General features: G+C 40.1%; 1 protein-coding gene across 1 annotated transcript; it reads right to left on the bottom strand.

The window, feature by feature from the left end:
• Positions 1-1,871: 1,871 nt before the first annotated feature.
• Positions 1,872-25,967, bottom strand: HHIPL1 (HHIP like 1). The gene is made up of 9 exons (XM_063290313.1): positions 25,269-25,967; positions 16,229-16,875; positions 13,945-14,088; positions 10,985-11,313; positions 8,474-8,600; positions 6,740-6,885; positions 4,002-4,083; positions 3,667-3,749; positions 1,872-2,979 (listed from the first exon to the last, which is right to left on the bottom strand). The coding sequence occupies exons 1-9, from the start codon at positions 25,539-25,541 to the stop codon at positions 2,366-2,368; spliced, it is 2,445 nt and encodes an 814-aa protein (XP_063146383.1). The 5' UTR covers positions 25,542-25,967; the 3' UTR covers positions 1,872-2,365.
• Positions 25,968-26,342: the final 375 nt, after the last annotated feature.

Genomic DNA, 26,342 nt, shown 5'->3' with positions numbered 1-26,342 from the left:
CCCATGCCGTCTCATGAAACTGGCGGCATTGGTGAGAAAGAAGGACAGGTTAGCGGGGTCACCATCAAACTTCACCGGGAAGTCCCGGGGGGTTCCCCCAACCTGCGGGACCCCACCTGATGGCTGTCTCGGGGCCACCCCTATGGGAGTGGATCATGTGGACCCGCTGGAAAGACTCGTGGTGGGGTTCCTCCTCCAGTAGCCTGTGAGGGGGAAGGTGGGAGGCTAGGTGGCTTCATTGCCCCGGGACCTCGGACGATTCTTACTAGGTCCCCAAAGGCAGCCGACATAGAACGCAAGACGTGTTCCATGGAGTCGATCTTGGATTCCAGGACCCTAATCCTGTCAGGTGTAGCAGAGTCCTCCAGCGCTGGACCTTCTGGCGGTGGGCTCCCTGACACATCTGGGTGCATCTCCCTCGGAGTGTCGGGCCAGCGGAGCTTCCATGTGGAGCGGGACGTGCCGGGTCGGGGGTCCACCAGGGCATCCCATAGAAATTGTTCCTGTGCTGCCACGTCGTCTGGCAGGGGTTTCTTCGACCCCGCGGTAGAGTAGGAGTCCGCCGACTGAGGTGTTGCTTGGGCTGGGACAGGGCTTGGCTCCCTGCTCGGGAACGTTGACTCAGGGAGCTGTTCCGCCTGCTCCTCGAACTCCGTGGGATCCTTTCCTCCTTCAGCCATCGCTAATTCCTCTTTCACAAGAAAATTTTCCGGTAAAGAGTAGCGAGGTTGGTTTGAAAAAATGATTCTCAGCTTTATGTGATGATTGCCTTACTCTAAATAAAACTCTCAGACTCAGAATGGCAATTCAGGTTCTGGATTTATTTAGAAGAGAGTGCAAACAGGTAAAAAGCTGAGAATGAGAAAAGCGCACCTAAACTCAAACTAAATAGCGTCTTTGCAAACAGCCACCCACCCCCTCCCTCACATACAGTTCGCCCCACATTCCCAGGTGCTCCTAACGAGCTCTGCTGATCAACGAGCAAAAAGACCTTGACATTTCAGATAGCCTAAACACATTCCTCCTGGCACAGTCCAGCACGTCTCCTGTACAAGGCTCTCAGCAGCACCCTCCCAGCCTGGACACGTATCAGCACCTTGGCAAGCGAACCGTTACGATGTAGACTAACACTGGAACGGTGAACATGACACTGAATTTAGCAGCACTTATTTCAGAACAAATAACAATATGGTAGCACCGGCCTTCCTTTTTCTGAGATTATAGTGCTTCATTTTTATTGGATTCTCCATAATGAATCTGCTACTGATATGTTCCTTTGTAGTTCAAATAATATAAATTCTTATATTACAAGTTACAAAAAATGAAACCAGAACAAGATGTTTATCTGGTGGTCAATTTAATTCAAGATATCCAACATGATATATTTTCTTATTTACAACAGGAATCCACCTCTCCAAAACTATTTAGTTTGTGTTCCACTTTCAAATGGCAATCACTTACTATACCTATAGTTATTTACCTACAGTATATCCCTTTAATTAGTTTAATTTATTTGCTTTAGCTATCACCCCACTCCACACTGCTTCTGAGCAGTGTAGAGAATTAGAACTTATGGCGAGTCTGGCTAACAACACCCACGCCCCCAAAGAAATCCAACATGGGATCCCAACCACCTTAACCCATGATGTTATGAGTACGGATAGTGAGCAGGAGGGGGCCCCTATCCAGGGGGGAAAACACATGCATAGTTTAGAGGCTCTGAACTGTCATTCAAAGAAACCCAGAACAGACCTGTCTTGAGTTCGGGGGTTTATCTGTCTGGGTCTTCCCACGCTCCTTCAATTTGGTAGGGTTTTCTGTCTACTATAGCAGTTAAATAAACACTAGAGACATTCTCCTTGTCTCAGCATGGTCTTTGCTTAAGCCAGGACACATGGCCTTTTAAGGCTTCCTTGAATACCATAAGGGCTGGAGCCACACAGATATGAGAGGACCTCATTTCAGACAGTAGGCACCATGACAGAGAAGGCATGCTTCTTGGGCCCAGATAGATGACACTGTTTAATTGCACCAAGAGAGCACCAACCTGTCGGCTTCTACGAGCCAGGCAGACACCATGGGAGTTAGGTGGTCCCTCAGTTAATCAGGTCCTAGCCATCAAAGTCTTTATAGGTGCTTTACAGCACTTTGAATTGCACCTGGAGACATACTGTTAACCAGTGCAGCTTGTGAAGCATGGGTGTCATATGGGCATACCAAAGCACACACATCACTGCCTACCCTATGGACATGTACTGTATGTTTCCAAAATCATCATATGTTAATCTGATAACTGTAACAGTGTGTTCATGTGCTCTTGTTTTAAAAAGTCACAGCACAAACTCATGCTACACTGTAGGTATTTCTACTCAAAAACCTCTTCTTGACTGCATATCACTCCTGCATCCTCTTTGTGGGAACAGTTGTGCTTTCCAATATCTGAATGGGTACATTCTAGAAGGGTCCTCTCATGTCCTGTGCACTGAACATCATCAAGTAGAATTGGAAGCAAATGTCCCTCCCCAAACTCTGCTTTCTTGGTGGCCCGGATTACAAAAGCATAACCCAACTGGTGGCAAACTACTGCAGCTGCTTTAGAGGTCCACAAATCATCACACACAGTGCCCCACTCTCCATTAATAAAAATTTCAACCCTCCCTTGGTCTTTCCCTCTTGTGCTGCCATTCATGAGTCGCACTGCACCATTCCGTGGCTGTCGGGAAACACTGGTAGGTTTATTCTTTCTTCTTTGATGTCTTCTTCCCCCAGTCCTTCCTCCTTTCCTGGGCTTTGAAGTTTTGGGTTTTGGAGCTATAGTAGTCATCTGCCATCCGCTCTGATTCCTAAGCAGAGTCAAGAGTTGTTCCATCCAGTCTGGAGTTGTGGCTTGTGAAGACTCTGCAGTTACTTTACTCCTTGCTGGGGCTCTGGTTGTGACTTTTACCTTAGGATGCTGTGTTGGCATTTTCACTATCAGTTCTAGCATAGAATAACAGAGAGAAATATTTTTAACAAGTCTCTCAAACCGTATTACCTGGTACAAAAACTGAACTGCTGATGGCAATAGGAGAAGCTGCCTAAAAGACTGAGGACTGCTATCTTTAATAACCAGATGAAAAGCAAATGAAATTAGTAATGTATTTGAGACTGAGAGGGCTAGTTGGGCTGGGGCACAGAAAATGCTACCAAAGGAGTCCTTTACAGAGCAAGCCTGAGAATACTTCTGCTGCCTTAATTTGACTAAGACCAAAAACTGCAGGTGCTGGGCACTTGAACATACAAATTGCCCTTTTTTCTTCTGCCCCTTCTACTGCCCATCCACAATGCCAATTCTGCTTCCAATGCAGTATGCAGGGAGTTCCTGTTCTCCCACTGGCTCACCAAAAGAAAAAAAATCAGATGACAACACACTGGAGCTACCCACAGTAATAGGCTGAATATGCTGAGCTGGCTTTGATTAAACTCTCTCTCAATTTTTGTAATGCATGTCCTCCTGAATTCCCAATCCAATCTGTCTTGTAGTCAATCAGCTCACCTTCTTGAAAGCAGAAAGATTCATTTTTTGCCTTAACCAGAAGATTAGCTTCATTTCCTTGCATGAACGAATTGTTTGGCCCCAGAATTCCCCAGGGTTAATATTCAATAATATGTATCTCCATTACTCACTTTCCTTTGGAGCAAATGTATTGAGCCTGCCTTTCACTTTCACTGGCAAAGGGTCAACATGGCATTTTCTAGGTGGTGCTCTCCTGATCAAAATAAGAAAAAACATACAGAGTATCATAAAGAGACAGAGCTGCAAAGAACCTATATAAAGGGCCAACTAGTCACTGCCAATGGAGGAAATTCACTGCTATAGGTATTGTGATAAGCAGATGCAGATCCTGCAAAAGGTTGACAGTTCAACTATGATGAGAAAGCATCAAACTCAGTAAACAAGGCCAGAGTTTTCTTTACATCAGCACTTACATGTTTATGAGCAAAAATGCTCCAAGTCTTACCGTGACGTGTCAACTATTTTGTAAACTACTCCATTTGGAGCGGTGGCACTTGGTATTCCAGTTGACATGAAATAAAGTTCCCCTTTAGGAAACAATAACAAAAAAGACATGAATTGTTTGCATGTATTCCTTTTGGTCCACTAGGCAAAGAAAGTAATCTCACATCACAAAAACCTGCCAGAAACCAATCCTTAAGGCAATGCATAGGGATTTCTGATACATTAATCAGATCATTCAATTAAATTAACATTAGGCAGACATATACCTGGATATTGAGCACACTGACTTATTTGGTAAGTTCATGGACGGGAGCCCATCAGGAAATTCCAGAGCTATAGACTAAACTGAACAGTTCAAAGAAAGCAATGACATATCACTTCTGTATTGCTGGCCAAAAAATCTGCATGATTATATGCAGGGGTCAATCCCAGCTCAAGAGAATCTTTACTAATCTTTTCTTAGCCTTTCAGTCATCTGGGTTTGCTCTCACCGGAATAATACAGACCTATTTCACGTCACTTATACTGTAGCTTCAAACTGTATACCAGCCTTCTCTAATGTTGTGCTCTCAGGATGGACAGGATATCAACTCCATACTGCCCAGCTAGATTATAGGCAGTGACAAAACATCTAGAGGCTGAGTAGCTGGGGAAACCTACTATATAGCAAGAGTAATCCCTCAAAAAGTCAACCATTTAGTTGACATGTCAATATTTACTCTTTAAAAATTAAAGGAATTACCTACCTAGTAATTTCCTTTTCTATTCAGCTGCCGCTGAGCAACAATAATGCATGATGCTATTGCCTGTCCTCTGGATACAAATCATAAGTTCATTTTGACTGGAAAAAAAACCTGCCTTAAGCAAATCACCCTGTAAATGTGAACCACAGAACTACCCAAGTCACTGCCATTGTCTAAAAAGTCCTTTTCTGGTTTGTGACAGTTTTATAAATATACACCAAAAGCTATTGTGAATAAACAGTTTTACAAGCATACTAACACAATCACATTGACTGTGGGTATTATAATTAGCTACCAGCTTCAACAACAGAAAGCAAATTTTACAGGAGTCAGCACAACCAATTAAGCTGATTAAAGATTGCTTAATGATATGCACAATTAGTTTATAGGATTTATACTACAATTTGTGTAAGATACTAGTTAGGATTACTTTTAAGGCTTAAGTACAGGCATGGAGGATGAAGTGGGATAAGAGTCAGGATGAGTAAAAATTTTAGTAGTGTAACTTAGTGAACCTCTGTTTAGTTCTGTGGGAGCTAATAATAAGGCAGATATTTTTTATTATATTCTTCCATAGAATGTATGGAACTGACAGTAAAATAGATTCTCTATGTACAAAGGCAAGATATCTCTGGACAATGGATGCTAAGAATAAGGATACATTAAATATTTTGCACACAATGATCAGCCTTAGCCAGCTTAGCTACTGGAGGCAGCCGTCCAACACAGATGGATGGATCAAAGTCAAGAACAACTGCCATCTCAAATTTTTTAGTACTTCTTAATAGGGGATTTGTTTCTGTACAAAACTGCATTTTAAATAAGGGATTTAGATCTGATGAAGCAAGTCATTCCTGATGTTTTCTCCTCTGATTGTGATGGGATGCTTTCCCCAAAGTCTATTATGTGTTTTAAGTATTTGTATCTCACAGCAGCTATTTAACTTTCCAATATAAATCAATGCAGTTATAGAACTCATTCCCATAGTGTGCCAATCCACCATGCAGTTTAAAGTATGTGAATCCAGCCAATTGTGGTTTATTCAATAAAACATAATTTAAACTCAGTGCAATGTGTGAATCCATCCATAGTATTAAAGGAATACAGGTAGCTGCCTTACAGCAAATCAGATCTGACATCTATTTAATACTATGAGGTTTGTGAGGGTCTTAGTATATTATGAGTTATAAAATACATGGGTTTTTTAGCACAATGTGTGAATCCAACCAGTTATAAGTTACTCAGCAAACTATGCGTTGTGCTTCTTAACTGACTGAAAAGTATCTCCTCAGAGCTTCAGATAGGAGTCCTTTGAAGCTCTAGCTGGAGGTGCCTGGCACTGATCGTGGGACTTTAAGCAGAAAAGCAGGAGTACCAATATCCTTCCTTCCTATAATATTATAATAGCTAGCAGTGGCCTCTCTTTGCAATGGAGTATTCATTGGAGTAAAGATAAGGAGGGAAAGAAAAAGCAGGAAAGCAAACTGAAGAGCCATAGCAGGTCTCATGTGGGCTGATCAAAAGTGCTTCAGATCTCTAAAATATGATCTCTGAAAAATGTAAGAACTTATACAAGCATAAGTAATAGAAATGGGCAAAACTTACATTTCATAAACACATATATCTTAAAAATGTCTACATTTGCACAGAAATCTAAAGGAAATAATTTGCTAGCGATACTAAAAGCATCCAGGCTAAAGGATGCAATAGAAAGAACAAAAAGAGCCACCAAACGGAGGAACAAATGTGCATGGTGCCCTCCAAACAGCTTTCAAAGCACTAGAACTTAGAGTGATGAGGGATGAAAAGGAGTAAATTCCCTGGCTTGCCTTCTGTAAATGGATATTTTGGGCCTGTGACATGTTTTCAAAATTTCAAATGTTCCCATGCCAAAAAGTTGGAAACTCATGTCTTGTTGGTCACTTGAATTCTATAATTTGATGCTTTTTCAAATTTTGAGAATATTAGTCACATGTTTAAAGAATTCAGCTATTACCTGCCTCATCTTCAGCAAAAGAGATGATGTACTGATAATAGTTATTGATGAGTCCAGGAAACATACATGTTTGGCCTGTTCCCATGCATATTTCATTATACTGCCATTCCCCAGTTATATGATTCTCTTTCAAGGACATGAGACGCCTGAAGGATGAAAAAATAATACTTTTATACATTAATCTGCATGAAATAAACCAGGGAGAACAGCTTTTAACTACCCCACTTAAATCCAGAGCAATTCATAAAAGCTAGCAGCTTGCTGGGCACAGAGAGAACTAAATAAACTCCTTAGCCAGATTACTTTTCAACTGAGTATGATTAATATCATTTATCTGCATGTTGAACAGGGAAGAAACTAAACTATAGCTAAAATTAAATCTTATTCTAAAAGTAATGAATCTTTAGTTGTTTAAGTTTTCATCCTGTTTCTAAACCTTAACCCCAGTAGTATCTTAACTACAAGTACTATAGACTTAATTAGAAACACAAAGAAAGGTAGGCATCTGTTCACTTTGACAGGTACATCTATTGTACTGCAGTGCTTTTAAAATAGTTGCAGACAAATCCCATAAATAAGTACTGATTCTTATTAAATACAGGGAATCCTCACTTACCAACCACTTGAAGTTAAGACCATGCTGAAAAAGGAGACTTACAACAGGTGCTTGAAATTGCAGCCATCACAGCATCCCTGCGATCACATGATCATGATTTGGATGCTTGGCAACCAGCACGCATTTATGACAGCTGCAGGACCCCATGGTCACGTGATCACCATTTGCAACCTTCACAATCAGCTTCCAACAAGCACAATGGGGAAGCCGGCAAGAAGTCACAAATTGTGGTTATATGACATTGTGCTTAACAACTCGCAGTGATTTGCTTAATGGCTGCAGCTGAAACTGATGTTGTAAGTCGGGCACAGTCACGTGAAGTTTCACTTTATGGCCGCGTCACTTAGTGACAGAGTTGCTGGTCACAACTGCAGTTGGTAAGTGAGGAATACCTGTATTCAGATACAACTTTTTTTTTTTAAGTTAACTATATATCAGATATAGGACTATATAAGTTATAAAGATTAACTAGATTTGGAATCCAATTATTAAATACTGAGAACATACCAAAATATTGAATGCTGTACTGTATGTTTAACACTTATGATATCATATCATAGCAATAGCATAAAATCCTTCTTAAAATGAATACCCAGTTTCTGGACAGTGCCACTTTATTACAAGGTGGTAATATTTAGTGGTGGTTTGCCATTGCCTCCTTTCTAGGGCTGAGAGAAAGTGACTGGCCCAAGCTCACCCAGCTGGCTTTGTGCCCAAAGTGGGACTAGAACTCATGGTCTCTGGTTTCCAGCCTGATGCCTTAACCACTACACCAAACTGGCTCTCTTGGCAAACCACTTCTGAAAAAACCTTGCCAAAAAACCTGCAGGGACTTGTCCAGGCAGTCTCCAAAAATTGGACATGATTGAACAGATTAAAAAAAAATAGTGTTAGATGTTCATCCTATTATTAACATTTATACAATATACATTCACATAAAACAGAGACATAACACGATGGACATGCGTCAACTGTATTAAAGCAGCAGTGGACAGCATTTTGCTGAATGCTAGGAATAAAGTTACCAGCAAAGATTATGGCTGCCTAAACACTGTACCTAATACTGAGGATGTCAGCTAATTCATCATTTACTTAATAGCTGATCTGCTGTCACTTACCCACTCATAAAGTCACCGAATATGTACAGCCCATTCAAGTTTGGAGATTCACAACCTCGATAGATATAACCTCCTGTAACTGATTTCCCCATTTTGTGGGGATAAGCATATATTGGAAGGACATCATCTGCAAAAGGGGAAAAGATAGTATCATACATATAGGATGCAAAGTAACCATTTTTATAATCATGTATAACATTTTTATAGAAGTCAGCTAGTCATATCCCTGACTTTTGTTTAAGCCTTTTATTCAACTATCTGCTAAATTTTCATAAAATAGGAATAAACGCTGTTATGGAAGGTATGTTTTATGGATATTTCTTCAAAGATTTGTAGCTTTATAGGGTTTTTCTCTTCTAACAGAAATCAATTAATTGACTATTTATGAAGATCAGGATTTTACCTAAAATCTTCCTTATTTCCATAACAGCTCATTCACTTAATGTTGATCCATCTTTCTTAGGATTTGCAGGAGCAACTGGCAACAAATCTTCACGGCTTTAGACAGGATTCTCACTCCTACCTTGACATGCCAAGGACTGCAGCTGAGACTTTTTGCATGTGCTCTGATATTAAGCTAGAGTTCTGCTACACAGTTATTGCCTTGACACATTTAAGGCTGAATCATTTACACTGCCTTGTTGTTCTTGGCAAAACCTTATCAAAATTATATTTTTGCATCTCCCTTTGGGAAGATGGATAATCTCTTGACCACAGTCAATTTTTATATTAATGAAAACCAGAATCACGCAACCAGGAAAGTATAAACATCATTTGACTTTCCAATTCTCCTCATTACATAATATTCAAAGATACTCTGGAATACTTTTTCAAATTAGTTTTACCTAGCTGTTTGCATGATTGTGGGTTCCATGTAAAACACATTATATATTTTATTATTTCAGTTATAAATGTTGAACCTAATAAAATAATATAACCCTAGTGCAATACATTATGCCTCAATGTAGCATAATATTCTATCCCTATAATAGCTGTAGCAATTAGATTTGTTTTTGTAAGTATTATGGTTATCAACAGAAGAAGACTTTTAAGGAGCCACACCTCACAGGATATATTCACAGGACACATTAAAATACCGATGGAGGCTTTTACAGCTAACATCAATCCAATGGTGATGAGCTTTTGGGCTAATAGGCCTGGTCTAATTATCTGGTACCTTGACATTTCTCCAGCAACTGGGGCTGGCAACTTCAGAGGTGAAAGCGATCTGCTCTGTACAGCAAACAGCAGTGCTGCAAGACATTTGTAAACTATATATCACTTTAATATTTCACTAGGCCCTGATATAGCATGGCTTGGTCTGGGGCACCATGGAAAAAAATATTTTCATGTATTTCAGGAATGTAGTCAAATGAACAAAGTAGAATACCACAAATCTGCACCTCCTGCACAGAAGAAACAGTTTTTTCAATGCTGAAGGAAGGAATTCCAAGTTGTCGTTCACACACAGTTTTAATAATTACTTTTATCATCTATGCTTTTAATCTTTTTCTGTACATAAGTGATTTAAGTTAAATATGCTTATCATTTTAATGTGGATAGAAAAGAAAGCAAACAGCAGTTTTCTTTATGAGTATTAGCCACCAACTGTTAGACCTATGCTGATATATACCCCTTTTTACAGACCTATATAATTTAGTTCAGATCACAGCCCAACTTGAAGTTTATAGTTGCATGCTAGCAGTTTGATCAAAGTACCAAATAGCTTTTAACAAACAAATGAAATTAGTCTATGCTAGGGATTAATGGTAAGAGACAGTACCATATCACTTTTTTTTAGAGTAGAGTAATACTTTTGCAGTCAAGACGTAGTGAAATCAGAGTCTTACATCCAAGTATATATGCTTAGATTTGGAGTTCCAATAATTTTTCTTATAATGATAAAAGTAATATCAACCATATATTTTATCTCACAAAAAAGAACATAAAAATCTTTTGTTTGCATGCCTCTGAGTGATTTCAGTTAAGTAATATTGCCCCTTACAATTATTTATCCAATCTATAAATGACCACAATGAAAATCTGGCATACTGGGGCATCATTGGTTGCATATTTTGCCTAAGAAGTAAAATAGCACACCAAAAGAGCTCAGATTTATTTTCTTATTAAATAATTGAGATGGCAGCAGTTTCACTACAACAAATTCGGCATCAAACACCCCAATTCTGAAACTGCTTCTAGAAAGTCTGATTTAAGTTTGCGACTTGTGAACCTACAAGTACGATAATACTGCTGCCAGATCTTTGCAATCTCCCCTATTCTTACAGCTCTAGGCAGGCAACAAGTGCAGAAGATGTTGCCCATGATGAATCCCCTCAAACGATTGGTTGACTACATTAAGCTTGATAGGCCCCAGGTTGTATAGGCTTGCTTCTAATCCCAGAATGTATGCTTATTGGCAAACAAACGATCAAGAGAACAAGATAATAATGAAAACATTTTCCCCGAACAATACATTATTTACTTCAATTACTCAAAACCCATAATTACCTAAAGAGGAATTGGTGCAAAGCTTTTTGTCATAACAGCTGAATCCTTCTCTTGCTCTCCAGCCGTAATTTTTCCCTTTCTCCACAATGTCAATTTCCTCAAATTTATTCTGTCCTACATCACCACAGAAAAGCCTCCCTTTCCCTTCCTTTGTGTTGCGGTCGCCCCTATCAAAAGAACAGCGCCACATATTCCTCGCCCCATAAGCATAGACTTCAGGCCGGGCATTTGGTTCATTGATGAAGGGATTGTCAGGAGGGATCTGATAAAGAGGTCCAAGGTCATTGTTTTCCACGCTAATTCTGAGTACTTTGCCTAGTAGTGTTGACCTGTTGACATGGAAAACACAAATAAAGGAATAGTAACAGTACTTTTAAAAATGATATTTTCCCTTAAAATCCAAGAGTTACTTTGGATGCATTCATTTATACAAAACATTTAGATTCTGCCTATTCTCCACTGCAAATTGCAGAAAACTTTCTCCCTCCTTGTTCTATCTTTTCAGAAGAATTGCAATTTAAAAAAAGTGGAGGGGGGGTCCTACAGTTTAGCTGTAGTATTTGAGTTGCATTTACAATCTCTAAATAAATCAGGGATGGGCAATTTTTGGTAGCCAAAGGGCACACTTCACATTTTTTGGAGCAGTAATTTTGTGAACTATGGTGTCTGGTGTTTGACCTGAGGCAGAAATGAACCATAGGGAAGAAATTCTTCCAAAAGAACATAGAATTAACATTAGTAAAGATGTTCTTTATTTTCTGTGAGGTGGAAGTTTAAATTAAATGAAACTAACTTCTTAGCACCTCCTAACAATCTTACAATAAGTGCAAAGAAGAACAACTAAGCTGCCCTGGTGACAAACTTTTTGGACTCACTGCTATTTTTCTCCCTCAGAAATGATCTGAAATTGTATCTCCTTCATTAAATATTGTGAAAGGCAAAGGGGAAGAGAAAAACATTTCAGAACTAAGGCATGAGAATTTTTTTGTATATGTGCATGTACCTTTGAATCAATATTGATTCCTGGTGACTGCCTGGACAAGTCCCTGCAGTTTTCTTGGCAAGATTTTTCAGAAGTGGTTTGCCATTGCCTGCTTCCTAGGGCTGAGAGTGTGTGACTAGCCCAAGGTCACCCAGCTGGCTCTGTGCCTATAGTGGGACTAAAACTCATGGTCTCCCTGTTTCTAGCCTGATGCCTTAACCACTACACCAAACTGGCTCTCTAATGAATGAGAATACCAGGGCAAAATTAATTAAATAAAAATATTAAGACTTTGGTCAGAAATACTACAATATTCTGCTCTGGGGAAATTAAGGGTACTTCCGCATGACAATCTGTTTGAAAGCAACTCCAATTCTCCATGTTCTGATGAGGTGGTCAGTGTTGGAGAGCATTTTTTCCCCAGTTCAGTTGTGTTATAGCTAAAATAATTTAAAAAGTGAATTATTCTTTCAGGAGGCCATTTTCCTTTATTCCTCACCTCTCCCCCAGCTCCTGAGCTTCAGGTCCTGGAAGGGAAATACTAGTTTGAGGCTCTTGCAAGTCCTTTCAGCCCAGACAAAATGAGCAGAAATGATATTGAAAAATGTTTGTCAGTTTCATCTTCTCTTCAGTAGGGAACTTAGCCTGCTAAGGAAGTGTGAAGCTACTATGTTTTTTTTCCTTTTTCCTTTTATATTTGTGAGAGAGGAGGGGTTTTCTGTTGCTGCAGGGCCTGTTGTGTGCTAGTGATCTTCATTTTTTGTTCTCAGCATTTCAGACTAGCAGAAGTGAAGGCAATTACTAATCACCTTTAAATAGCTTCTGAAGGTTAGGGAATGAAAATGATAGCGATGTGAAGGTGTCCTGAATTGTGGATTCCAAAGTATTCTATATTTCAAAGTATTTTCCTGGAAAAAGGGAACTGTTAATTTTGTTTAGTCTGATGAACTATATTTTCACAAGTCTAGTGAGACCACTCACTACAGTAGTGAGACTACTGAACCAAACTGGTATCTGTTTATTCTGAACATTCATACTTTAGAACTTGGAACCAGACCATCTTATTTCAAAACGACTACTGAACAACTGTCCCCAGTATATCCCCTTCTTTGGCTATCTGTGTAAAAGACTGAACTAGTGATTAAGAGTTAAAAATCATCATTGATCAGTGACTGAAGTATCCAGGTACTAGCAAAGGAATTTCAGTTCTGAGCATTAGCAAATTCAGTGTTTGGATTTTGAATATAAAATATCTTAGGCACAATATGTTCTGAACTTCTTTTGTGAAACCTACAGACAATAGTCTCCTTATGTGCTCATAAACCTGCTTCCATCTTTCCATGTGACAATAATGGTTCTGAAGTAACTCACTAGGCTCTTGGTAAATTTCTAAGCCACTTGGAAAATCCCAGTTTTAAAGGAATCATTAAAAATGTACTAACAACATCGCTACTAGCTTCTAAGTCAGTATCATCTTCTAAGTCTGGTATTTGGAACTAAACTTTTTTGGGAGAGGTGGGAGATTATTTGTTTATGTATTGTTGCAACTGCCAATTCTTGCAAAAAATGCTTGAATCATGAAATACTAGATTGTGATATTAAGGGCTTGGATCCATGGACTGAATCCAGACTAAATTATTTGAATATACTTTATTTTAAATTAACTAATAAACTTTAGTTTTGATTTAATGTAATTCCTTTTAAAAATTATGGGACTTAGATGCACCCAACCTATTCTTGTCATCATGGAGAATATGTTATCACTTAAGAGTCAACACTGACTTGATGACACATAATAACCAACCATCCAACCAACCAAGTCTTGATCTAACCTTGTATTTTTCTTGCAGGGCATACCCAAAATCCAGTCTAAGAAAACAATAAAATATATGCTGAAACCAAGTTTCAAATCTATAAGCAGAAACATTACACTTCATTTGTCCCCTCTTTCCCAAAGTTTATGAACTTAAGATCCTACTTGTTTTGAGCATTTCCAAATGCCCCAAAAGGATCACCACCCATTCCTCCATCTCCTGTGAAGATATAAAGATAACCATCATCTCCAAACAGTAGTTCTCCTCCATTGTGATTGGAAGCTGGTTCTTCTATCTCCAGAATTATCCTGGGGGTACAAAAGAAGAAAGCACAAATCTTATACCAGCAGTACAATGAAACTACAACAAAACCAAGTTTTAAAAACTGCCTGACCCTCTGGATTTAACTTAAATCAAGTATGCCCACATTGTACAATCCTACTTTGAGCTTGGTGCTAATCAATCCAGTGTTGGCTTTTGTTTTTATCTGGTTTTTACTAAAGACATAAACCAGAACACCTTTTAAATCCTTTAAAAGGTATCATAGGAATAATGATTTTTCTGATATGGCTGATTTATTAAAAATATGTATTTATTTGGCTTATGGGGCTACCAAATCATAAAGACCCAAGGTGGCTTACGTTAAAAACAAACAGTCAGAATGCAGAAGGCATACAAATTAAATAATAATAATATGGGGAAGTACGTAAGAAATACTTCAGCCATCAATATCACATGGCAAAATAATAAAACACTTGGCTGATGGCCTGCTCTTCAATGCCTTTCTAAAGCAGATCAGGGATGAGTCTAAACAGACCTCTGGGGAAGATAGACAATTTTCACCAAGAAGCTTTATAAATAGTGGTGTGAAATGCTATATATTCCACATGTACCAAGCAATATTTTGTCCTTATGCTAAACATGTAACTACCATCTGTACATATTTAATTCTAAGTAAGTCTCACTGGAATCAATGTAACTTACTTTTGAGCAGACATATAGGATTGCACTTAATTTTAACACTGCCCAATTTAAGCACCTATTCCCTAAGGATGTGTGCTCAATGCTAGAAACGTGAGTATAAACTGCACAGCCACCCATTTGTTCTATGCAGTGACCTATTTGCCATGTGGGTATACAGACAACATGGATTGAAATGTTCTATTGAAGTGTACTGTCCAGTCCCTGGATTAGTCACTTGGAATCTTTACAAGTGATAGCTTTGCTATTGTTTAGCAACCAAGAAAACAAGCTGACACCTGTCCATGTGGCTAACCCTTGGGCAGTAAATTGGATGATGGAGCTTCCAACAACTAAAAATGTTGCATTGTTCCAGGTTATATAGAGTTTGTAATCTCCCATCAGTGATGGCTCAAAATGGAAGTTATCCAAATAAAACTGTTCCACTACTTTTAGTCAGTACAGCTAGAATACTCAAGACCATAATACTTTTCTTGTTCCCAAGTAATAGCCAGCTGAAGACCACAGCAACACTGGGAGAATGCATGGAAGCCAATAGCGCCTTTTTGGGACTTGAAACAGTAATATAACAATACAATCTGGAGGAATTCTTCAGTTATTGTTCCATCTCAGCATTTTTTGAACCTGAACCACCTTATAATAAGTCAGACTGCTGGTCCATCTAATCCAGTATTATCTATTCTGACTAGCAGAATTCTCTAGGGTTCAGACAAAAGACTTGTAATATCAGCATTGGAGGTGTTTACTTGACTCTTTTGTGTCTTTTCACATCTTTGTGAAATGGTGCATTTCACTCATTCAACACTTCGCCTTTGGCACAAATAATCTGGGTCTGCCTTCTGTAAACTCATGACTTCCAGAAAAGCTGGACCTCAGTTCCCTTAAGCACCCATTTGGAAGACAACAGACTGGAAAGGAAAATAGCATCAAATATCTGAAACCATGTTGACCAAACTAGACTACATACTGTAATAAAGTTATGTGTGGAGATCCTCTGGATTACTAGCAAATGTGATTCAACAGGGAAAGAGTTTTTAGAGACTCTAGTAAGGAGCAAATAAATACAATTCCCATGACTTTTTTTTTACCTTTTCCAATATTTAACTTATTGTTTAGGATTCTACTATGATAATGGCTGGCTAATAAATATTTTTCAATAAATCATTGTATTATTTTATGCTACTCAGATTGGAAGTAAAATGAATTCCAAAAGCACCTAAGAAACATCTGTACTTAAATAATATAAAGTGTATTTAGTCTTTACACTTGAGATGTAGCACAGATAATTTCCTCTTTCAAAATGCCCTGATAATCAGAACAGCTTAGTATACATATGCACTAGACTTCAAGTATCTATATATTGAAACATGCAGATATTAAATTTAGGCACTATCACTAATTCTTAGAAATACATATTTGCCATTAAATGTCTTAAATAAATTGGACACATAAAGGTGCATACAATACCTTTCAGAACCATGGTCCACTGAATTCATGTCACCAGGAGAAATTCTGAACTCACTGATTCGGATTCTCTCTTCATACTGAACTTCAACTGAATAGTAGACATATACCTTACCATTAAATTTGAATTTAGGATGGAAGACAATACCTAGGAATCCTCTCTCATCCCCTTCCCAAGGTGAGGTAAGGACAGCTTCGCTGATGTTCAAAAATGGTTTTTCAAGCCGTGACAGATCAGGAAGGTAGGTCCAGACTAAACCAATTTGTTCAGCAATGAAGAATCTGTGGGTTCCATCATTTGCATGTACCATAGCAACAGGATTCCTAAGCCCATTGGCAGTTTCAACTAAGCATAACTGCAGACATCCTTCTGAATCAGCAGTCACTAACCCAAGGTTTTGATTAAGATACTCGTTGGCCAAGATATGAGGAAAACAGTAGTCTGTATCATCCAAGGACAAATAACGGCAAAACTTCACCCTGTTATTTTCCAGGGCCAGTAACTCTTTATCAGGAGTGAAGTAATGGAACATTGACCTACAGTCTTGCCACACTTGTATGCAGTAATCTTGGCAAAGTCCAGGAACAGTTCTCTCTGGAGTAGAAGGGTCTTCAGTATCATACAGATGAGCAGCATAGGGGGAACACTCCTAAAAATAAAAGGGGATCTCACATCAGTTGTTTTTGTTCCTCCATATGCTTCAGTAAAAGAGGATTTTGCTGGCTAAAATAGGTTAATGGAAGTTGCTTCTCAATACAGAGCTAAAGCTGCACTAGGAAATGGGGAATATTCAGTAGACAGTATTGAAATAAAATGATCTGACTCTGTGTAAAGCAACTTATGTTAAATTCAGCTCTGTGGCTTAAAACAGTTGTTAAGCAATTTCTCCATTATCAGCATAGCCAAATCAAAACCTTTAGGCCAGAGAACACTACATAACACATAACAGAACACTATATAACATAAACCTGTAATTATTAATAAAACTAAAAAGTAGACATAAAATAAATTAATATAGTAAGAATAATGCAAATAACTGTGGCAATCACCAAAATTTGTAGTTATCGTCAGTCATAGGTAGGACAGATGAAACAAATGGTGGCACAAAATCAGGCAACCTGGAAAGATATGTCGGGTCCAGGTCAGATAGAAGTAGTGACAGATAAGTATTGTGCTCTCTACCAGGGTAGTTCTTTAAAATGGGATAAATATAAATCTTCCGAGATTCCAGAGATTGTATTCCAGAGTCCTTTGGGTCGGAAGAGATGGGCGGTGACAAATTTGATAAACAAACAAACAAATTCCCTGTAAAGAGAGCAACAAAGGAGCAAGTGGCTTAGGGATTCCACAGTCCATATACGCATAAATGCTGCTGGAAAGGAGTGTTTTCATACCAACCCCACAGGACTGCGGAGGGTAGTGCATCCAATCTGGCCAAGGTAAAGGCCCAACAAAATTTCAGAATTAGAACTGAGGAGATAAGACGATGGCACATGTCCATTTGAGAAAAATCCATGAACTGCGGGGTTGGATACTAGGCTTAGACTGGTTTGAAAAACAGTAGCAACCAGATACAGTATGCTGCTTAAGATGACTCCTAGCATTTTCAAATCCTAGTGGACAGAGGCTTTCCCAAAAGAGAACTTAGGACTAGAGTTTGCTATTAGCTCTTGTTAACCTGATTGATTTTAAATGGTCTCTGAGAACCAGTGAAGCCAAACCCACAGGAAAAAAAAATATTAACAAAAAAATTGAGATAGAACTAGGCTCTGGCACCCACAGAAACCAAACCTGTCTCTAACCATAAGGCAGCATTTTTGATGCATCTTGGAACTGCAAGTGTAGCTTTTTAAAATTTGGACTGGACAGCTTCCAGGCTGCAGTTCTGAACACCATAAAAAAGCTGAGAAATAATCTTAGCAAGAAAAACCTTGCTAAATACAGGACTAAAATCTTTGAATGGAAAAAATCTTAAGACAGCTATGGAGCTACATTGGTCAAACACTTGCCTGATAAGAATAATGTGTGCTCCAAGATAAGGAAGCCTGGAACTGCATCCCAAGATATTTATAAGTACATACTTGCTCTATTGGGATCCCATCAATTTGCCATTTATGTATCCATTTATACATTTATATCCATTTGTATACATTTATGTATATATGTATGTATATGTATTTTGAACTATGGTGTTGGAGGAAAATTCTGAGAGTGCCTTGGACTGCAAGAAGGTCAAACCAGTCCATCCTCCAGGAAATAAAGCCAGATTGCTCACTTGAGGGAATGATATTAAAGGCAAAACTGAAATACTTTGGCCACATAATGAGAAGACAGGACACCCTGGAGAAGATGCTGATGCTAGGGAGAGTGGAGGGCAAAAGGAAGAGGGGCTGGCCTTGGGCAAGGTGGATGGATGATATTCTAGAGGTGACAGACTCGTCCCTGGGGGAGCTGGGGGTGTTGACGACCGACAGGAAGCTCTGGCGTGGGCTGGTCCATGAAGTCACGAAGAGTCGGAAGCGACTAAACGAATAAACAACAAAAATGTATATGTATATGTGTTTGTGTGTGTGTGTGTGTGTGTAAATTTCCTACAAATTGTTCTTTTAGGCAAAAGAAAACCAATGCCCTCAATACCTTTCTCATTCCCACCTGGGAGGCAGAGAAAATTACTATATTATCTTTACGTAGCAAAGCTGGAATTGGAGATATGCTAATATTGGAGAATAATGATTAGAAGATGAGAGAGCCTGAATTATTGAATTAATCTATAGATTGATAAGCAAAGGGGCTAAAATGCACCCTTATACTTCTTTTGGTAGAAACAGCTCCAGAAAGATGCCCCCAGGGGGTTATCTGACTCTCAGTGAGGGGTTAGAATAAACAGCCTCGATATGAAGAAGCAATCTTTTATCCACTGGGGATCCCTGCAGTTTTTCCCATAGCCTCTCTTGGAATCAAATCAAAAGCTGATTTGAAATCCACAAATGCTGCAGAAAGGGTGCTTTTGGGCAGTAAGGTATATTTTTCAGCTAAATGGTGCAGGACCAGATATTGGTCTAAGGTTGAACGGCCCCCTCTAAATCCCGCCTGTTCCTCAACAAGAATATTTTCAATCTGGACCCAATCGTATAGTTTTAAGTAAAGGTATTTTGCATATAGCTTGCCTATTGTATTGTGCATATAGCTTGCTTATTGTGAAAGGTCCCCTGTGCAAGCACTGAGTCATGTCTGACCCTTTGGGGGGATGCCACGTTCACGACATTTTCTTGGCAGACTATAGCAGGGTGGTTTGCCATTGCCTTCCCCAGTCGTCACCTTCCCCAGCAAGCTGGGTACTCATTTTACCAACCTCAGAAGGATGAAAGGCTGAGGCAACCTGAGCCGGCTACCCAAGAATCCAGCTTCCGCTGGGATCGAATTCGGGTCATGGGGAGAGTTTCAGTTGCAATACTGCCGCCTACCACTCTGTGCCACACGAGGCTGTTATTAAGCAAGCTAATAGGTCTGTAATTAGCAGGGTTAAGTCTATTTTCTGTATTCTTATAAAGACGGATAACTATGGCCTCATTCTACTCAGATGGAAAATGTTCTGTACTGTTAATATAGGTAGATAGCAGCCAGCACTGGGGCCCACCAATCTTTGTTTTCTTTAGCAACTCTGGAAGGGTAAAATCACCTCCAGGAGCTTTCCCAGATTTCAGAGAGAAAGATGAGATCCTTAGCCTTGGAGGCCATTTGGGAGGCGTCACCAGTGGGTGGGGAATCACCACTGGATAATTTATAGTTCTGGGTTGGAAATGTTCTGAAAGTAATTATCTCAAATATCGGCAGGTATTTGGCAGATGGGACCTAAGGACTACCCATAGGAGAGCAGTCAATTAGGCGCCAGAACCAAGCAGGGTTCTTAAGCTGAGCTGGTGCAATTAATCTCCTCCATCCTCTCTCAGTCCTCATTCTTTCTTAGATTTTAAAAGTGCTTTACAGGCAGTCCTCGCTTAACAACCATTTGATCAACAACCTTTCGAAATTACGACAGCGCTGAAAAAACAGACTTACAACCAGTTAGGGTTAAGCCCATTTATTCCAAATGTGTCTTTTTATTGTGGCTTCAGGGGACAATGAGTTACAACTAGGAACTTAGTAGTTACTTTAGGATTCAGCTGGCAGATTAATGGGAAATGTTCACTATCCAGGTGATTTCCAACATAGAAATAAGTTATTAAATTAGCATCAGTACATGGGCCCATAATCTAATCAACCACACCTGTTCCTTTGGAGCCCCAGAAGATTAGTTTTCCATGTATGTATGTATGTATGTCTCCCCTAGCACAGCCATTTAGTAAGATCAAACCCAGACTATCTGGGCCAGTAGGAAGTCTGCCATATTACAGTGTTTAGATCATCGAGGTTATAAAAGGAAGTATAGGCATTATTTAAACGTTGGAAGATTTAACAATGCAAGAGAATTAAAACATTTAAAATTATAGCACTGTATGGACAATAATTACTTTATAATAGTTTAGGAAGTTGCAGAATAAATAATAAAAAGACCTATGAAAAAGGCGATTTATGATTTCTAATATTTCCAGGTCACTGCAAATATTATACATGCATAGAATAGTTGCCCGCACCTTAAATTCTCTCTATCTGAATTTTCTGCAAAAATGAAACAGTTACTCAAGTTTTCCACTGTACATTTTTGCAGCTAGATTTCAGTGTTGATGTTCAGAATGGAAGTCTGTTAGCCATCTGTCTAGCCCCACAGAGATAACACAGAAGTTTTTTTAAAAAAAGATAGTTGGAGAAGAACTGAGTAGCTGCTTTACCTTATACAAAACTTCAGTAGGACATTTCTGTGCAATCTGATAATCCAATACATTTCTACAGCTGGTTCTAATATAGAGTTACATTAGGTCTGAAGGTAATACAGTAGTTGCCTAGAAAAGCTTAGAAGCATCCTCTTACTGTACTTTTGTTCAATGGACAACTCCGCAGGTAATGTTGCAAAAGTGGTTTGATAATTGCATACTGCATCCCCATAAAATCTACCTGTAACCACAAGACAGTGTCCATTTCCAATACTAAGTCCCTCTTATCCAGAACTATCTATGTTCAGGCTCAGGATATAATTAATAGCTTTGCATAGGAACCTCATACAAGAGGTGCTGGTTAAAAAAGCAAAACAGCTGCAGATAACTTGCTCAAATACTGTAGCATATATCCTAAGAGGGATAGCTGCTTTTATGGTTCATCCAGTCAACACTGACCCTGGGTGACCACAGGGACACTTCCATGCAATTTTCTTGGCAACACTTTTTGGAAGTGGCTTGCCTGTACCTTCTTCCTAGAGCTGAGAGTGGCTGGCCCAGCTGGCCTTGTACCTAAGGCAGGACTAGAACTCACAGTCTCCCAGTTTCTAGCCCAGTGCTTTTCACTACTTCACCAACTGGCTGTCTAAAACAAAAACTGGTAGACAGCACCATCATTTTCTCCATTATGCATAAAGCCAGCATAAGCTAAATATGGTTCAGAGAAAAACCTGATGTCTTGAATACAAACATCCAATCATAAAAAAGACACTTTAAGTCTACAAGTAAATAAATACTGTACATGGAGAAAATAATAGCTAGAAATCATCATGGAAAACTATCATCATACCACACTGCAAATGTACTTTTATTCTTTAACTCAGCATTTATAATCAGCGTGATACATGAGATCTGCACCAACAAAATATGAAATACTGCAAGCTGTATACATTATTTCAATTTGCATCTATTTACCTGTTTTCTGTAATTTAGTCACTTTCCTGTATTTCTGAGAAGCAATAAAATGCTACACAGACCACTAGAATTCTGTCCCTTGATACTGGAAGTACTATTGATGTTTTCATTATACATTGGTAACATACCACATTGACTACCATATCTGGGCTGCAAAGATCCAGACAACCATTTAGATGGCAGCAAAATGATACATGAAACTCACTTTTTGCTTACCACCTAGTGGTTGTTTACATTTTTGCAGCCCAAATATGGCAGCTCTAATTTTGGAGCCTATTTGCAAAGACAAAAAACAAAAACAACCCCCCCCCAAAAAAACTAGAAACACTTAAAAATGAAAGGAGAGTTTGCATTTTTGATTTGCACACAATACTGAGCCCCATTTTTGTATTTGTATGTTACAGATGAAGGAGAAGAAATCCCTAATATTGAATATTAAAGTACAAATGCTTCTTCTGAAACATCTTTGCTTATGATAACCAAGTGAAGAACCACATCTGGTTTACTATAACTTCATCCTTTTAGTCATACTGTTGGCTGAAGTTAAGCATACAGCTGGGTCAGTTGAGGACAAGGTGTAAAAAAGAATCCAACACCAAATCTTAAGCAGGGTTGATTTCACTTAAAGCAGTAAAAGTGTTTCATTGAACTCCAATGACCACTCAGGTCAAGAGACCTCACTGAGATTAGGACCAGGAAAAATGTTTCACTCATATAAAATTTTAGGTTGATTAGCTAACATAAAACATAAACAACTGTGACTGTACAGTACTCCATTTTTCTTACCCTTAAGAAATGAGTGGAAGCAGCTGGAACTCAAGAACTTGCTGTTGTTGGAGGGTGACTTGTTTACCTACTATATCTACTTGGCACTTCTCATAAATGTCTTAGAAAACTGCTGTAATTTCCCCTTAGTGGAAAACTCCTGCTTTCAGTTCTCTGTTAGAAATGCATTCTAAGCAAACTATAACCTTCATTGTTGCTGCCAATATTTTAACTATAATGGTCCACAACACAGACAAACTGAGCATAAGTGGTCTTCATCAGGTTATTTGGGAGGGGTTGCCTCCCTAAGTTGTTTTCCCCCTTAAAGGCTTTGTACTACAGTATTTCAAACTTTAAGGCTCCCTAAAGCCCAGCATTTTCTGAACTGATGGTGCTGTTCTGTCTCTTCCCACCCTGAACACTGAGATAGAGGGAATGATATTGACCTGGTTCATACAGTGGTGCTTAAAAGTTTGTGAACCCTTTTGAATTTTCAATATTTCTGCATAAATATGACCTAAAACATGAGCTGTTCTCCACACAAGTCCTAAAACTAGATAAAGAGAACCCAGTAAAACGAATGAGTCAAAAACATTATACTTGCTCATACTTATTTATTGAGGAAAAGGATCCCAAGCTATATAATTTCTCTCTACAGGCAGGTCTGAATGAATGTGCTATGTGATTCATCTCAAACCATCCCTCTCTCTCTTGAAAAACCATCTAAATTAGTATAAATGTTGAATTACATACTTGGGATGGGAAGACTGTTGCCTGAAGATAAAGCCAGGAGAATATGCTATATGGCTCTAGGCCCCTTCCAACTCTGCACTTAAAATGGATAAGGCATTACCAATCTTTTCTTTTCCTGCTGTTCAACCGTGTCCGGTTCTCAGCAACTGCCTGGACTAGTACCTGCAGTTTACTTGGCAAGATTTCAGAAGTGGTTTTTCATTGCCTCCTTCCTAGGGCTGAGAGAGTGTGACTAGCCCAAGGTCACCAGCTGGCTTCGTGCCTAAGGTGGGAATAGAACTCACGGTCTCTCAGTTTCTAGCCTGATGCCTTCACAACTACACCAAACTGGCTCTCTTACCAATCATATCATGGTGCTAATCTGAGACAAAGCAGCCAATAGCATTCAACTGGAAGCAGTTCTCAGCCAGATTTCTAAATTTAGGCAACTGTAGGACAGTAAAACTCAAGCAAATATTTGTAGCATGTTTAATGTGTTGTTTTGTTTAATGCTAGAAGATGACATTGCCACCATTTGGAACAGAGAAGAGGGAAAAGATGGAGAAAGGAGGCAAAGTTAATCACCAGCCATAGGAAGCACACAGCACATTCATTCAGACCTGTCCAGCACACCTGGTGCTGGAGGAAAGCTCATGGCTTAAGAACAGACAAAAATGATTATACTAATCAATGGTGTAGACTGTAAGGCATTTGCAAGCCCTTGGTCCAGGAACTTTTACAAACAAAACAATGAGGCCACATATTATAAGGAAGACATTCACATTATCACTAGTATTTGCATCTGGGATGAACAGAGGATCAAACTTCAATGCATATAGTGGAAATGAAGTGCCACAAGCACATACAAAGTGTAAATTATCCATTTCACCCACCTAATGGGGAAAATTCTTGGAGGATGGATTCATCGATGACTACTAGTCATGATAAGCAGCTATAGAGAATCTCCAGATTACTGGGAGGAAAAAGCAGGGAAAGGCTGCTGTGTTATGCCAGGGTAAGCCACAAGATGCCCAAAAGCATCAAGATATTCCTGGATATCCGTTTTGATTCTTAACAGGTCCCCTTCCCACTTAACCTTTTCAAAACTTCTTTTAACTAAAACTAATTAACTAGGGAGTTGGCTGAAAAAAGAGGAACCCCAGAAAAGGCAGTGGTGAGCTGGTATTGCTTAACGTCTTGCATCAGTAGGGAGAAGGGGCTGCAGTATAACTGTCTGGGGGCCTTTGTACCGGCTGAACTACATGTAAAAAGAAGGACACCCTTAGCATTCCATAACAGCAGCAGACAGCTAGTCTAGAACACTGTCTGTCTTACACAAGGCGACCCTGTTTACTATCTAGTCCAGTATTCTGATCAGCAGCAAAGGTCTTTTCCACACTTCCTAATTCAAGCAGCCTTCTCCAAGAAAATGCTCTCAAGATTAGGACAACTCTCACTTGTTTTGCTATTGAGGAAACCTGGGAGCTGGAGTCCAACAAATCCCAAGGGCAGCACATGGAGGATGGCAGTGTGAAAGTTTCATCAGTGCCAAACACTGAACTTGGAAGAGATCTTCTGCAGGTAGACCAAATTAAGGGCTCTATCTACAAAGTGATAGGGGAGCACACAGGCAGTCCTGCTACTTCAGTGGCGATGGGACAGTGCTAGCAACATCCAAAGTGGCTAGTAAAAACAGCTGGAGGGATGCCGTGGTGGTGATGGGGGGAGGAATTCTGGCCCGCGCCCGGCCCCGGCTCACCTGGCACAGGAGGTTCTGCAGGTGGCTGGCGCAAGCGGTGTAGGTGGCCTGGCCAAGCTGCTCGCTGATGCTGTAGTAACGTTCCAACAGGGCAGCATCGCGCCCCGCGTCGCAGCAGCCGAAGTTTGAGTACTGCACGCAGAAAGTCAGCGGGCGAGGCGGCTTGAAGGGCGGCTTGAAATCCAGGCACTGCGGGTGGGTCGACGCCAGCTCTGTGAGCAGGGCCAGCAAGGCCACCAAAGCCCAGGATCGGTGGCCAGGGTCCCTCGTCATGCTTCCTCGGGTTAGGGCAGGTGCAGTCCGGCGGTGTAACTGCGGAGGGCAAGGAAGCGGAGGTTCCCAGGCGCCGTCCCGAGCATGGTTCCCTCCGGCTTCGGCCCGTCGCCTTCAGAACGCGCCCCGTTCCCCTCGGCAGCTCCTGCCGGGCCTTTTACACCTCGCAGCCCGTTCGGGGATTGCTTTATGTGAGCTGGAGTGGAAACGCTGGGAGAGGCCCTTCGCCAAAAGGAGAGAGACGAGCTCAATAAAGTCAAGAGGGAGCCCAGCAGATTCTCCACCGGATGCGTTTTTCCTCACGGCCCGTCCAGTCAAGTGGTGGATTTCTCCCAGTGGACGAGCAAAGCCTGGTCCCTTTCTCCCGCCCCGCCCTCAACTTTCCAAAGAGCATCAGATCCAAAAGAAGGGAAGGAAAGTGGAGGCGCCGCCTTCCGCCAGCTCGGGGCGTGTAAACAGCCGCTGGAACAGCAACCAACAAGCTCGCTGAGCGCCCGGAAGAAGGCACATGCTGAGGCAGCAAGCTCTACTGACGGGAGAAACGCGTGAATCGAGTCACGCGTTGCACGTGCCAGAAGGAGGATGGAAACGGAACCAGAGCCCACGCTGGTAAAAAGATTCCGAAATTTAACAAGTGGGAGAAAGCAGCCTCCCCCACGCATTTGCCCTTTCTCTACTCCGCATCCCCACACCCTTTTATGGGTCATTTTAGGAACCCAAAGACTGCAATTTCTGTATCTGTATAAATTCATATCCATTTTAATGTGCACTTTCCCTTAAAATACATATTTGTGTGTGCAT

Source organism: Candoia aspera, chromosome 1 (assembly GCF_035149785.1).
Source record: "Candoia aspera isolate rCanAsp1 chromosome 1, rCanAsp1.hap2, whole genome shotgun sequence".
Taxonomy (NCBI): Eukaryota; Metazoa; Chordata; class Lepidosauria; order Squamata; family Boidae; genus Candoia; species Candoia aspera.
The sequence above is the reverse complement of the archived record's forward strand: the minus strand, read 5'-3'. Positions and strand labels throughout refer to the sequence as shown.

Coding starts and splice junctions, on each gene's coding strand:
- HHIPL1 (XM_063290313.1), bottom strand. CDS start 25,541: ATGACGAGGGACCCTGGCCACCGATCCTGGGCTTTGGTGGCCTTGCTG. Junction 6,886..8,473: donor TTCGGTGACTTTATGAGTGG/GTAAGTGACAGC, acceptor TTCATCCTTCAG/GCGTCTCATGTCCTTGAAAG. Junction 4,084..6,739: donor TTTTGCTGAAGATGAGGCAG/GTAATAGCTGAA, acceptor TGTTTCCTAAAG/GGGAACTTTATTTCATGTCA.